This window comes from Haplochromis burtoni, unplaced genomic scaffold (assembly GCF_018398535.1).
Source record: "Haplochromis burtoni strain Fernald_Lab_line unplaced genomic scaffold, NCSU_Asbu1 Contig_229, whole genome shotgun sequence".
Taxonomy (NCBI): domain Eukaryota; kingdom Metazoa; phylum Chordata; class Actinopteri; order Cichliformes; family Cichlidae; genus Haplochromis; species Haplochromis burtoni.
Window position 1 is genome coordinate 479,438 of NW_024582590.1, and position 13,362 is coordinate 492,799.

At 44.5% G+C, this 13,362-nt stretch overlaps 2 protein-coding genes across 2 annotated transcripts; one reads left to right on the plus strand and one right to left on the minus strand.

The window, feature by feature from the left end:
• Positions 1-1,851: 1,851 nt before the first annotated feature.
• Positions 1,852-11,784, minus strand: LOC102291381. Its single transcript, XM_005937449.2, has 8 exons — positions 11,676-11,784; positions 9,703-9,824; positions 9,263-9,486; positions 9,058-9,159; positions 7,754-7,855; positions 6,909-7,022; positions 6,584-6,692; positions 1,852-6,316 (listed from the first exon to the last, which is right to left on the minus strand). Exons 2-8 carry the CDS (start codon positions 9,806-9,808, stop codon positions 4,809-4,811), a joined length of 2,265 nt encoding a protein of 754 aa, XP_005937511.1. The 5' UTR covers positions 9,809-9,824; positions 11,676-11,784; the 3' UTR covers positions 1,852-4,808.
• On the plus strand, positions 11,143-13,304 carry pdf (peptide deformylase, mitochondrial). Its single transcript, XM_005937445.2, has 3 exons — positions 11,143-11,265; positions 12,323-12,933; positions 13,034-13,304. The coding sequence occupies exons 1-3, from the start codon at positions 11,261-11,263 to the stop codon at positions 13,189-13,191; spliced, it is 774 nt and encodes a 257-aa protein (XP_005937507.1). The 5' UTR covers positions 11,143-11,260; the 3' UTR covers positions 13,192-13,304.
• The last annotated feature ends 58 nt before the right edge of the window (positions 13,305-13,362 follow it).

A 13,362-nucleotide genomic window follows, 5' to 3' on the forward strand; every position in this document is an offset into this window, starting at 1 on the left:
CCGTGCGGGAGTCGGGAGTACCACAGAAGGAGTCACACTTTTGAAAACTCTTCAGACTCTCTGTTCATTATTCAGTGTAAATAAACTGACTGTCACTCACCGGAACTACCTGGTTGGATTTTATAAGACTTAAATTTATGGTTGTGCCCTCTTTGATCCAGGCCCTGGATACATAAATCATAGTACAAAACACAGGAAGATGCAAAACACTGGGTCAAATGACCCAGGACCATGACACGCTCAGCCTTTCTCGTCCTTTTTAAAGGAATGAAAATGTACAAGTCCAACCTTAGTGATGTAAAGAGTGTGAGCAGCAGCCAGATGCTGTCTATCAAATGCACTAGATTATCTGATCATCGGTAAGTGATGAGGTCCTGGCAGTTTGGAGATCTGGAGAACCAAGAAGGAAAGACATCAGAAAGTGCTGCTGCTCATCCATCTCAGAGGTCATTTCAGAACAAGTCCATCATTCTATAGCGAGAACTCCCCAACGAATTCACCCCAAGGTCAGACTACACAATACTCAAGTAAACGGCAAAAAACAAAGCACAAAACGTCTGGAACAGACGAGACCAAAGTGGAGATGTTTGTCTATGATACACAGCAGAACGTTCAGAGGAAAGGCCTCAGAGCAGCTGTCAGCACGGTGGAGGAGGAGTGATGATTTGGGCTCTGTGTGCTCACTGAGTGGTCAGTGAACTCCTCCAAACCGAACCACCTTAGAACGATTTACAGTCTCTGCAGCTCCTGCACATCATTTACGCTTTTACGTCCCGTACCAAGACAAAAAGTTACTGGTTCATGGAGGCTATAAAATACTAAGACTGACGCTTGACTGAGAAAAACATGTTATGCATTCACGTGTGTGGACAGCCAGTCACTGTGTCCTCAATCAATAGCCGACAAACAAACAGAACTTCAAACCAAACACACTTAATGCTCGACAGTTACAGTGAGCACTCTGACTGGCTGGCAGTGAAGAGGTGGAAACTACTCTTTATGCAACGGCCCATCAGTCAAGCATCATGCAGTCATTTCAAAATAATGTCAATGAAAAGGAGACTCTCCTCTAGCTTTCAGGTCTGAGAGGTGAAGCCAGCGTTCTGCCCACTGACCAGCAGGGAGTGACTCCTGTTTACAAAAAAGCAACAGCCTCTGCCCCATCTTTAATCTGCTGCTGTGCTGTGGATGGTTTCGTCCTTTCACAGAGGGTGGATTGTTTTTGTGGTGGTGATCTCCTCCATATGGAGCTATGGGCATCTGAGTGGCGTCTGACAGAAGCAGCTGTAGCAAACGAGTTTTATTGAGGGGACCATGAAATTAATTTGTAAATAAGATTCTCCTGTGGCATCTGAATGAGAAGGAAAGCTAACATGACAGTGGCAGAAGCACTCAGCAGGAGGTTTCATAGCAGGACTTCACTAACCAATGAAAGCCACAGTGGCTGCATCTGCCTTTTATTTTCAGTTCAATTCAAATCAGTTTTATTTGTATAGCAACAAATGACAAGAACAGTTTACTCAAGGTGTTTTATACTGTGAGGTAAACACAATTTACAAATAATAGAAGACTTTAAAGTCTCAGCAGGAAGACTGAAGAATGCCTTTTCAATGTTATTGTGTGACTTCTGTTTCTCTTGTTTTTGTTTCATGCTTTTGGGGAGATCCTGCAAAATTCTGCCTCCTAATCAGAACGAACTCGATGTGCAAAGTTGGCAAGTTCTTCAAATGTCCTGCCTCAAAATGCTAAAAAACTAAAACTGTGTTTATTGGCACAAACAGCCAGAAAAAAACTGTTTTCCCTGTTTAATTTCTATCTATGTGAGGAAATGTGTCTTATTAGAAATACAAGAGCCAGATGAATCTATACTTGTAAACATTTATAAAACCCTGTTTCTTGTTAATCCCTTTAACTCACAGATAACCATAAAAAATATTGTTTGAGCAAATAAGAGAAAGAGTTACTAACCAGATATTTTGGCTTCTTGTGTCACCTTGCAAAGTTTCGTGTGGCTGTCGAACAACCGAAGGCCAAGAAGAATAGCCGAGACCATAATCCTTATTTAAATAAAGAAAAATGACTAAATTCATTTTCAGCAGGGATGCACCAGCATCTGGTGATATCAGCCAATAGACTGATGTGAGTGCTTCATATGAGTCGCTTTATTTTAACATCAGCGAAAGCTCAGAAAGTTAAAAGATGATTAAAGAAGCAACAACAACAATGAAAGAAAGGACTTAAGGTCTTATGGGAAAGCTCAGAAATGACCGTCTCTGGGACTTACATCAGACACACGCAGCAAAATGAAAATAAAACAGGACGCACTGACAGTAGCTGAAATCATCGTAATAACTCCACTTTGTTTATAATGGCGAATAACGGTTACTGTCACCTCGATGTGATTTAGATTGTGTTGTAGGTGGTAACAGGTCACATGCTGATCTCTGTGGCAGATATATTGGATTATAGAAGGTGGCAGCATGAGACGTGAAGGTTTTCTGTCTCTGTGTTTGAGGCAGCAAAACTGAACCGGTCTGTTTGAAAAGGAGCTCTGCTGCCTGTCCAGTATGTCCAGTATGTCCAGTATCCGTCATGGAACAACACTGTCACGGTCACGTTCTCTCCACCACAGGGTGGAGGGTACCAGCTCTCATCATTTTGGTGCACACACTGAAGGATCTTAACTTCCTTAGGAAGTAGAGCCTACTCATCCCCTTCCTGTGCTTCTCCACATCACTGATGTCAGTAAACTCTGTGTCTGTGTTGGCCTACATCTCCATACAGAAAACACAAGGAAGAAAGAAGCACGTCTGACATCTGCAACCTGTCAGCTTTGCAGGTTCTGATTTTACAGGTTTAAAAGCCTCTGGGGACGGCGTTTAGCTGCACACAAACTGTGGTTAAACCACATCGCAGGGTCCGAGTTCATCACGTGACGTACATCTCATCTTCCTTTGTATCCTGTCCTGCAAAGACCTGTATTCAAGCACAAACTAATAAAAAAATCACATTGCAAAAGATAGTTACTGACAATTTCTGAATGGCGTTTAATTATATTTCACAAAAATGCAAACTAAAGCAAGTCCGTGATCATTTCAGGCTTTCATCGTTAATGGTTTTTGAGATATACGAGCACAAATGTGCAAAAGGAGACGACTCAAAAACCACAGAAGAAAGTAGCAGTTCCAGGTAACACTGCACTAGCTGTTTGCTCTGTTTATCTTTTTATCCTGGCTCCATCATTCAAGGCCAGGATGAGTTAAGCTAGTTAACAACGTCCTCATTTTACCCCCACCATGACGCTGCGCTTATTTACTGTTCCCTCCAATAGACCTGTGTAAATACGCATCTGCAAACAGAGTGGGTGGGACGATGGTTGACCTCGGTGCTGACCCGTGACTTGTAGATGTCCTGCAGAGGAAAAGTATGCACGACTACCAGTGATTGGTCCTTGGAGTACGGAGAGGAAAACCAACTAGAAGCAGTGCTGGCAGTGACGCCAGGCGATAGAACCAAAAGCACTACAGCACAGCTCAGCAGTAATACTGTTAAAGCCACACGACACCACCAGCCAGCAAATATTCATCTGTTTTAGTCGCTCTGTCATCATCCTGCAGTGGTTCTCACTGTTGCCTCGCAGCAACAAAAGCCTGGTTTTGAACCCCACGCAGGACCTTTCTGTGTGGAGGTGACATGTTCCTCTGTGGGAGCACCCAGAGAGTCCAGAGTCATGCCGTTAGTGGGGTTAGGTTAATTGTGTGTGTGAATGTGAGTGCGATTGTCCGTCTGTGTGTGTTAGCCCTGGACAGACTGGTGTCATAGCTTAAACAAAAATAAACAAAAATACAACATAAAAATAAAGAGGTGTTAGGAACCAGATGAGAACTGGGAATACAACTGGGTTGTACGCTTCTCTGTTCTTCCTCCAAACATAAGCAGCGTCTCTGTGGCCAACGAGCTCTAGTTTCACCTCATCTGAACAAACGGACGAGCTTCCAGTCTGCGTTATCTTCTCTTAGTCTGCAGCCTCACAGTGCATTCCTGTGCATCAGCTCAAAGCTTCCTGAGCTTTTATACTGTGTGTAAACTGAAGATAACCCTCATGTGTAACTTGATTTTACAGCTTTGACCATCAGAGTTAGAGCACATCGTTACACAGCAGTGCTCTGTGCTGTGGCTCAGTGAAAAGGTTTGCACTGATGTGTGCTTTCTATAAGAAGCTGGTTCCCCACTTGGAGAACGTTTTGAGAAAAACTTTACATTTAATAGGCGGTTAAAAAAAAAGCGTATCCTTGTTTTTATGTCGTGTGAAGTGAAAACAGGAAAGTTAGCTGTGCAAGTGGAAATTATATAATCAGAAACATTTACCTCGGTCTGGACTTCCAGGTGGGGTAAAAGTCCTGAAACGTTGGACCTGCTGACGGAGCCAAACAAAACACATTACGAAAACACAACGATCCCCTCTGTGTTGTTTATTCTCAATTATATAATCAGAGACCTGTTATGATAAACCCGAACACTCGATACACACCTGCTACAATAAAGCTGCACCATACAAACGTTTACAAGAAGCTTTTCTTTCCTTTCCGTTGAACGTGTTTGAGTGCTACCTTCTTCACATTTTAATAGGGAGACAAATCTATTTAAAACAATTCTATGTTCTGTGTTTTGCACATCTACATTCAGTTAGCGTAGAGGAACCGTGTTGGCTCACAAGAACAGGCAGATCATGAGCACTGATGGCTGTATCTTCACGCGGCATCTAAAAATATTCTAAAAACTCGAGTACTCGAGTAGGAGAAATTAGTTCAACTGCTGTCACCGTGACTGAGCACTCTCGCATTTTCATACTCTAACAGAAGTCTTTTCTTTTTGATGTGAGGTCTATAATCAGGGTCACGGTCAGGTGACTCCTCTCCGTCACTGCTTGAAGAATCAGTGGAGTAAAGAGCGTTCACATCGAAGGAAGAGTCTTCCTCCTCTTGCATCCTCCCTTCCTCGCCGTCGCTGCCTTGCTCCACGGGCTCTTCCGGCCCGGCTGAGGCTTTCCTTCGGGTCGATAGGTGACACTGCTCAGAGCTCAGCCTGGTAAGACTCACGTAGGGTTGTAGCAGCTTGGAGTGCAGCAGCACACCCTGACTGGGCAGCGATAGCCTCAGCTGAGCTCTGAGGCCTCGGCTGGTTTTGTCCCTGCCTGCGGCAGAGAAGGAGCATTGGGCGGTTCCTGATCGAGGTCTGCTGTTCTTTTGTGGCTGACGATGGCGAAGAGAGCTCCGAGGGACGACTTTTTTAGATGACTTGGAAGATGGTGTGATTTGATTGGCAGCACAGGCGGAGAACAAACTCTCTGACTGAGCACCTTTCTGAGGAGGTCCAGAGACACTGATGTCACTGGCTGTGGCTGGAACACCCATCTGAGAGGTACTTGGGTCCTGAACAAGCTGCTGGGGGGTTTGAGCAAATGCCTCCAAATCCTCCTTGTGTCTGTTGGTACTGCAGACCCGTCTGAGCTTTCTCTGTTCAGTCGGGGTTTGACACCAGGCAGAGCGAGATGAACTGTTTTTGTCTTTTACGTGTCCTGAGGTGTGATGGTGTGGAGAACTTAGCATCTCCGAACTGGAAGAAGCTGCCAGAAGAAGCTGCTTTGGTGATGCTTGCTGGTGTTTACAGCTCGTCTCGAAGGAGCCGATGTTCACCAGTCGGACCACCGGTGACAGCAGAGCAGGCAGCGGAGAGCCCCGAGCAGACGAGGCCTGAGGCAGAATTTGTGCTTGTGAGGTGTCGCCTGAGGATCCGAGTGACCCGGAGCTGCGCCTGTATTTGGGTTTTGCTGTTCTGGATGCTTGGACTGCTGCCCGAGGAGGGCTGGGGGTCTGCGAAGGTGGCTGATCGGACGGACAGGGGATGAGGTCAGATGGTGTGAGGTCCTGCGATGAAGAAGTAGAAGACGACGACGGGAAGAGCAGGGGAGATGAGGAAACGTTTGGCTGAAGGAGAAGCTCCTCCGAGCATCCCCGCAGGATGCTCTTCACCCATCGCTGGTGTTTGGAGCAGAACTGAGGGGTGGGGGCCGCCTCCTGAACACTTGTGCTGCTTCCCTGACTGCCCTCTTCCTCCGCTCTCTTGTTCACCTCATCTTCCTCCTCTGGTTGCTGATGTCCTCTAACGTCTGAGCTCCTGTCCGAAAAACTGAAGCCGTCTTCGGACACGTCGCGAGGAGCCTCCTCTGGATGAACATCTGGATTAGTTTGGCTTAAAGCCGACTTAAAGAGTTGAGGCGACCGAGATATCGACGACTGACGACAGGAAGCAGCATCTAAAGAAAGAGAACAGCGACACGCTTGATACTGATAGCAGTGGATATTCATAATTTCACACAAAGATCGAATCCTGCTTGTGTCCTAACAGTAAAAATATACAGTTTAAAAGGAGAAAATTACATAAATAAAAAGAAACAGCAGAAATGGTAAAAGCCACGACTCAAAGCTAAAGAAATCTACCCTAAAATACAATAAAATATAAAGTTATTATCTTTTTATGACGTAAACTTGAGGTGAACTTTTCATGTTGAGCTGTTTCTTACCGCAGTGCAGCAGCTTCTTCAGGGTCGCAGCTATGGTGGTGGAGTCAGAGCTTATCACCTCTAAAAGTAGCTTCTCCTCTTCAGTCACAGGGCTCTGTTTCTTCAGGATCTAGTGAAGCACAAATGTTCAGTTATCACAGCGAGACATTCTCACTGCTGGCATTTCTGCTCTTCTTCATTTCCCTCATCAACAATCTTAAAGGAAACTTGTGGAGTTTTTGACCACATGAGGTCGCTGTAGAGCCAACGGGACAGTTTATCTACATTCAAACTCTCATTTTTACAAACGCATCTTTAAACCCTGCACACACACACACACACACACCTTATCAATGTAGGTATCTCCTTGTAACACAGCATCCAGCTCGTGGAGATAATGCAGCAGCCTGTCCTCGACTTTCTGGGCATACCGTTCCCCATACTGCTCGTCCATGTCATTCTGCAAGACAGACAAAAGGCATCATCCCATGAAATTCAGCATAATAAGTGCAAAAGTCTTGAGCCACACTCCGTTTCTACGTCCAGATGGGCAGAATCAACTTTTTGGGATTTCTTTACCTGGATGACTGAGCATGCAATCATGAAAGACGTGTTTGGGAATCACTTTGTTGGTGCAAAAATATGACTTTATGTCTGTCAAACTGCTTGAATGATTCAAGCTAAGTGTAAAAAAAAACATTCCTCTGGAAGTGGTGCAAGGACTGAGAACGAGCAGCCAATGTCCAAAGTTCTAGCACATTACTGCTCCTCCACGCTTGATCACTTTTTCAGGTTGGCAGCGCTACGACTCTGCAGCTCACGGAAAGATTTTGTACATCGTAGCTCTGCAGCGCACCCTGCTGGCCACAGTTAGGACCGCTTCATTTTTGGCCCAGCTGGGATGAGTTTTTCTCTACTAAGAAATCTAGTTGTACAAATACATGCAGGGTTGCCTTTATGATAATTCCAAACATTCGAGGTTTGATCAAACCCGACTGATTATTGTGAACAGCACTGTGTCTCAAAGCATAACTTTGGGGAAACTGCAATGCCTTTATCCAACAAATCCCAAACTGTATGATTTAGAAATGTGCTGAATGTGCATGAATCACGTAGGCCATGAATATATTGGGACTGAAATGTATATAGAATATTCTGGATCTGTCTCATAATCACTTACAGGAGATTTACCTTAATGTAATGTTCAAGTTTGTCTTTGTCCATAGCAAGTGTTTGCGCCAGAGTCCTAAAGTCCAGGTGGTTCTTCCTCATGAGGAACATTTCTCGTTGGCTCTGTGCAAAAAACACCAGAACACATAGAATCACCTGTTGATATAAGTAAAGTTTTTCATGCAGGCAACTGTAACTGTTCCCAAAAGCCAATTCCAGGTATGCTATCACATTTTTCAATATGCAACAACACAAAATGTTATGCACGATTTATTTTATTTACAGAATAAAAGCGCCTCGCTCGAGGCTTCAGAAAGAGGACTGAAAGAGGTCACAGCGATGAAGTACATCTATTATATACAGTCTATGACAGCACACCACCAGTGTGCCATCTGTGAGGAGGCAAAAACTAACAAATAGTTCGATTCAGTTTTATTTATATAGCGCCAAATCGCAACAGCAGTCGCCTCACAACACTTTATTTTGTCAGGACAACATACAGAGAAAGCTCCATCAGTCAAACAACCCAGTATGAGCACTTGGCAACAGTGGGAAGGAAAACTCCAGCAGAGCCAGCCTCACAGACTGAGGGAGGGGCGGCCATCTGAGTAACGGTTTGGGGGTGAGTGGAGGGAGGCAGGAAACCCCCCCACAAACTATGGAAGACATCCAGAGTTTGATGCTTCCTGTCTGGTATCTGAACTTTTCCTTTAACTTTCTTGAATATTTATTATAAAAATGTATCATTTATATTCTTAATCCTGCTGTAACACAATCATTTTCTATGTGGGATCAAAAAGTATCCATCCATCCATCTTTCTTCCTGATGTCTAAGGGGTTCATTTAAAGGAAACAATCGATGCAACATGTATGAGACATTTATGAGAGCTCAATCAGCCACAATAATAAAATCATTGATAGGTGAGGTGAACAACAGCCATCACTGTGTTCCAGTGCTGAGTTCTGCTGGGAAACCTCGGTCTCGACATGTTTTACCACCCAACCAAACACCGCGGCGGACAAAACGCACCCCAACGGACAACAACACTGCTCAAAGGTAGCAGCCTCCCTCAGCAGGACAAGACAGCAGCAGCACACACAAGCTCATGAACATAACAAAGCCTCCGACTGGACGTGCCAGGACAAGTCCGATCCTGTAACCCACTCAGACCCAACAGGACACCCCCGGAGGCTTTGTGCCCCAGTGGTTCGGAGCTGTTCGGTGAGTTATGCATAATATAAGGCAGGTACTTTTAACTCAGTTTTGGTCTCCACCAGTTCAACAGTGGCTTCCAGTTAGTTCCGGTGCAGGGCAGGTCACTTACACACTGGTCTTGGTACTCGGGGAGTTTGCTCGGGAAGAACTGGCCGATTTTTGACACAGTGTCAACCATTCCCCGGCCCTCTTTGAGCATCCACATAATGACCTGGAAGGAGACACAGGAACCACCAGGAGGTGAACGTTCACGAAGAAACAACCCCATTTGACATTCCTGTACATGCTTACTGGACCACTACTTATTTCCCTACCATGGTCTTGAGGCCAAACATGATCTTCATGTGTTTGATGGCAGGAACCAGTCTGGGTAGAAGTCGGTACGTGGTTTCCAGAAACCCTATCACCCTCTCAAAGTGCTCCAGGTCCCTGCTCTTTATGATGGAATAGACCTGAGCAGAGACGACGCGCAGCCTCCACGAGTCTTCCAGGCTCAGAGGTTGGGAGTCCACATCTGGCCAGCTGGACAGGTCCAAAACTGTGAGCACACAAAATGAAGCCAGCATGTCACAAGCAAACGCAAAGGCATGAATACATTTGTTTCTAAGACTTTCTTTATCTCTGCTGTTTGAGATTAGCTTTGCAAGTTTCATGTATATGTTTCTTCTACATCAATATAAAAAACACTCAGACAAAGGAGTTCAATAAAGTTTTTGTTGTGTTAAAACTTTTTATTAAAATCCCCAGAACCAACCTTGTTGTATATCCATCATCTTGTGAGTCCAGACATGCTCTATGATCCACACAGGCAGCTTAGAGAAGCTCTGCATGCGTCCAGCCCGCAGCTCCCCTCCGTCCATGGCTCAGCTCCGCGGGCTGTGTGGAGGGAGACGGAGGAGAGCATCAGCCCGCTGCACCTCCTTAAACCCCCGAACCACCACAGCTGGACATGTACCGGCAAGTTGAGGATGTCACGCATCTGAACATCCCCGGCTTTTTTTTTAAAAAAAAAATGTTGCAAATAACTTCCTTTGCATGCCTTTATTTAGCATTTCAAAATAAAAGCTTAGGAAGCAAGAAACCCCGTCTCTCTCTGTAACACCAAGTGTGTCAAATTTGCTTCATGTTTGAGTTTTTCAGACTTCGTCATCGGTGTTATTTTTTCCCTCCTCGAAAAACTAATAGATTGCACAAAGATTCAGCAAACATGATACCAGGTAACCTTTTAAAACCTGAACCATAAAATAACAGCCAGAAATCTTTCGTTTTTTGATAATGGAGTGTTTGTTGAACCTTTAGACTAATATATCTAAAAATATATCACATTTTAATCTGCATATATGAGTTTTAATTTGTATCACATTTGCTACATTAGCCATATGTTTGCAATTTAGGAATTAAAAATGTGTCATGCAATTTATATCATTTTTTGAGGGTAAAAAAAGTCACGCTGATGATGTAGAAGTCTCAAAAACTCACAAAAACACATGTATCAAATACGATATGCTTGGCTTTAAAGGGTTAAAACTCAACTACAAGTTTTTTAAATTGTGAGAAGATTCAATTCAACTCGATTCTAAAATAAAAAGTATCATTATTATTTGTCAACTATTTAATGGTTCAGGCTTTAAAGGCCTAACAGACATTTACCAGTTTGAGATGAATCTGCTGTAAAGTTGAACACAGTACAATATGAAATAAAAAGGAGAAATAAATGTTAAAGCAGTATATGGATATATAGAGATATAAACTGATGGATATTATGGTGTTCCCATCTTTCTTCAATAAGTTTATACGTTATTAAATTTGAACTAACTAGTTAACTGTATAAAAATTGCTCAAGATCAGTCATTTAATTTCATTTAATTAAAATTAAACATTTAATTAATTAATAAGATTTAATTTCCTATGATAATTAATATCTATGCAGCCAATAAATGTGTCTATTGATTCTATTTGTTTGTTTTTATTACAAAACATGTTTACGTGATGCAATCATCTGATCCGAGCCACGGTCTGAGTAACTCACTCACACATGCACTGTATACTTAGATCAAGTCCTTTGCACTACTTTTGAGCACTTTGTTCTCCCGTGTGTGCCTTTTCTATTGGCCATAATTGGCCCATATTTCGTTGTACATGCACAATGACAAAAAAGGGCTGCTCTATTACATAGGTAAGCACATGGACTTTTATTGTGAAAGCGTGGTTGACCAGGAAGAACTTTACCGGAGCCGTGAATGTCTCTGCCCTGACTTCACCCTCCAAACTATGCGGTCTTGTCTAATCCAAAGCGGAGCTCAGACGGTTCTATGAGGTAACGGGAAGCTGCAAGGCTTCATTTTTGTTGCGCTCAGTCAGTGCTGACAGTTATCTGACTTTTTATTTTTATTCATTGTTACATCAACATGCTAACGACCTAGCTTCAACAGCTCACGGTCGCTCTTGAACTGGCGCGCATGTTTCGTTGCACCTGGACAAACCGCTAGGTGGTGTCTGACTTAACGCTAAACAGGTGTTTCTCTAATTGATGTGTGCTGAGGGTAATATTAAAGAGCGTGATGTAAGAAATCGCGCGGCGATATAAACAAGTTCAAGGGTGGCTGGTAATGCTAGCAGCAGTTTGTAGCTCTTGGGTATAAGCTTATATTTCAATGACAGAGCTAACCATCGAGCTCTCTGCATCAAACGGCGATGCTTGAAAATATAGAAGGCCGTAAGACTTACCGGACGTGTTAGTTGTAGTCATTAAAATAAAAAGGGTGTCCACTAAACACTTAAAAATATTTTTTTAAAATTCCAAGTTGCGGCCCTCTCGTGTTAGCCGGTGTCCGCCATCTTTGTTTTGGTTCGGAAACACAGGTGCGATCTGGGAAATTGAGTTTTTTTGTTATTCTTCATGACGGCACCATTACCAGTTTAGCAGTGTTGTTACGGCCTCTTTAGTTTTTCAGACATCACAGTTTATTTTTTATTTGTATGGTTACCTGTGTGAATGAGAGGAGGAGATCGGTGAGTTTAAATGCCCGTACAGTACACAGGGAGGTGAAGAAGAGCGTACAGGCAGGGTGGAGTGGGTGGAGGGGAGTGTCAGTGGTGATTTATGACAGAAGGAAAGCATGCAACTGAAAAGAAGGCTTAGAAGGTGGTGGTGAGATCTGCTGTATGGTTTGGAGATGGTGGCAGTAACAAAAAACAGGCATGGGGATGCTAGAGATGCGGTGGCAGATGTGATGATCTGTGGTGACCTCTTAAAAGAAGAGGAATGAGCAGTATTTTAAACCTTCTTACTGATGGAAGTCAACAAAGTGTCAAAAGATATCTTTGCTTTCTCTGACCGACCTAAATGGCCTCCTTTTGTCTCTTTGTCTCAGTCCCACCATGAACACGTCCTCAGTGTCTCTGCTCCAGCTCTCCTGGACCGGGCTCAGACTGTATGCATCTAAAGGCCATCGCTCCGGAGCCCTGAGCCTGATGGCAGCAGCTTCCACCCGTCTTCCACACACCTCACCCTGTAGACGCTCCTTATCCAGCAACGTCAAAGTGCGCTCCTACCTGCAGTACGTCAAACGCAAGATCATATCTCCCCCCAGTCCTCCGTACAGCCATGTGTGTCAGGTAGGAGACCCGGTGCTGCGTTCACATGCAGCTGCTGTGGACCCTTCAGCTGTAACAGGACCTGAGATCCAGCGTGTCATTAAAACTATGGTGGCAGTAATGAGGAAGCTTGAGTGCGTGGGACTGAGTGCGCCTCAAATTGGCGTGCCACTCCGGATCCTGGCTCTGGAATATCCCCAAAAAATGTTTGAAGAGAGCTCGCCTGCCACGAGGGAGGTCCGCGGTCTCTCCGTCCAGCCCCTAAGGATCTTTGTGAACCCACAGCTGAGGGTGCTGGATGGTCGGACGGTGCTGTTTCAGGAGGCCTGTGAGAGCATCTCGGGCTTCTCTGCCACGGTTCCCCGCTACCTGTCTGTGGAAGTGTCTGGTACGCATGCTTAAAGCTCAACAGTGACACGTCTCATTTAAGAGTGTCCACATTTGTAAGGTGTGCCTTTGTCTCGGGCTTCTGTCTTCTCACCCTGCAGGTCTCAATGAAAATGGCGAAGCTGTAACGTGGCAGGCTAGTGGCTGGTCGGCCCGGATCGTCCAGCACGAGATGGACCACCTGGACGGCGTCCTCTACGTCGACCGCATGGACACAAAGACCTTCATTAATATCAACTGGCAGGCACACAACGAATAGAGTGAACACCTGCTCAGGGCAGACTGGCTAACTGGCGATGCACATGTGAACGTGTCTTCTGGTTTCTGTGGACCACAGATCTGTACTTTGACAATAAATGCTGAAAGGATGCAGAATGGATCTTTAAATGTTGTTGCCTTCCATCATAGTGAAGAAAGGATACGATTGGGC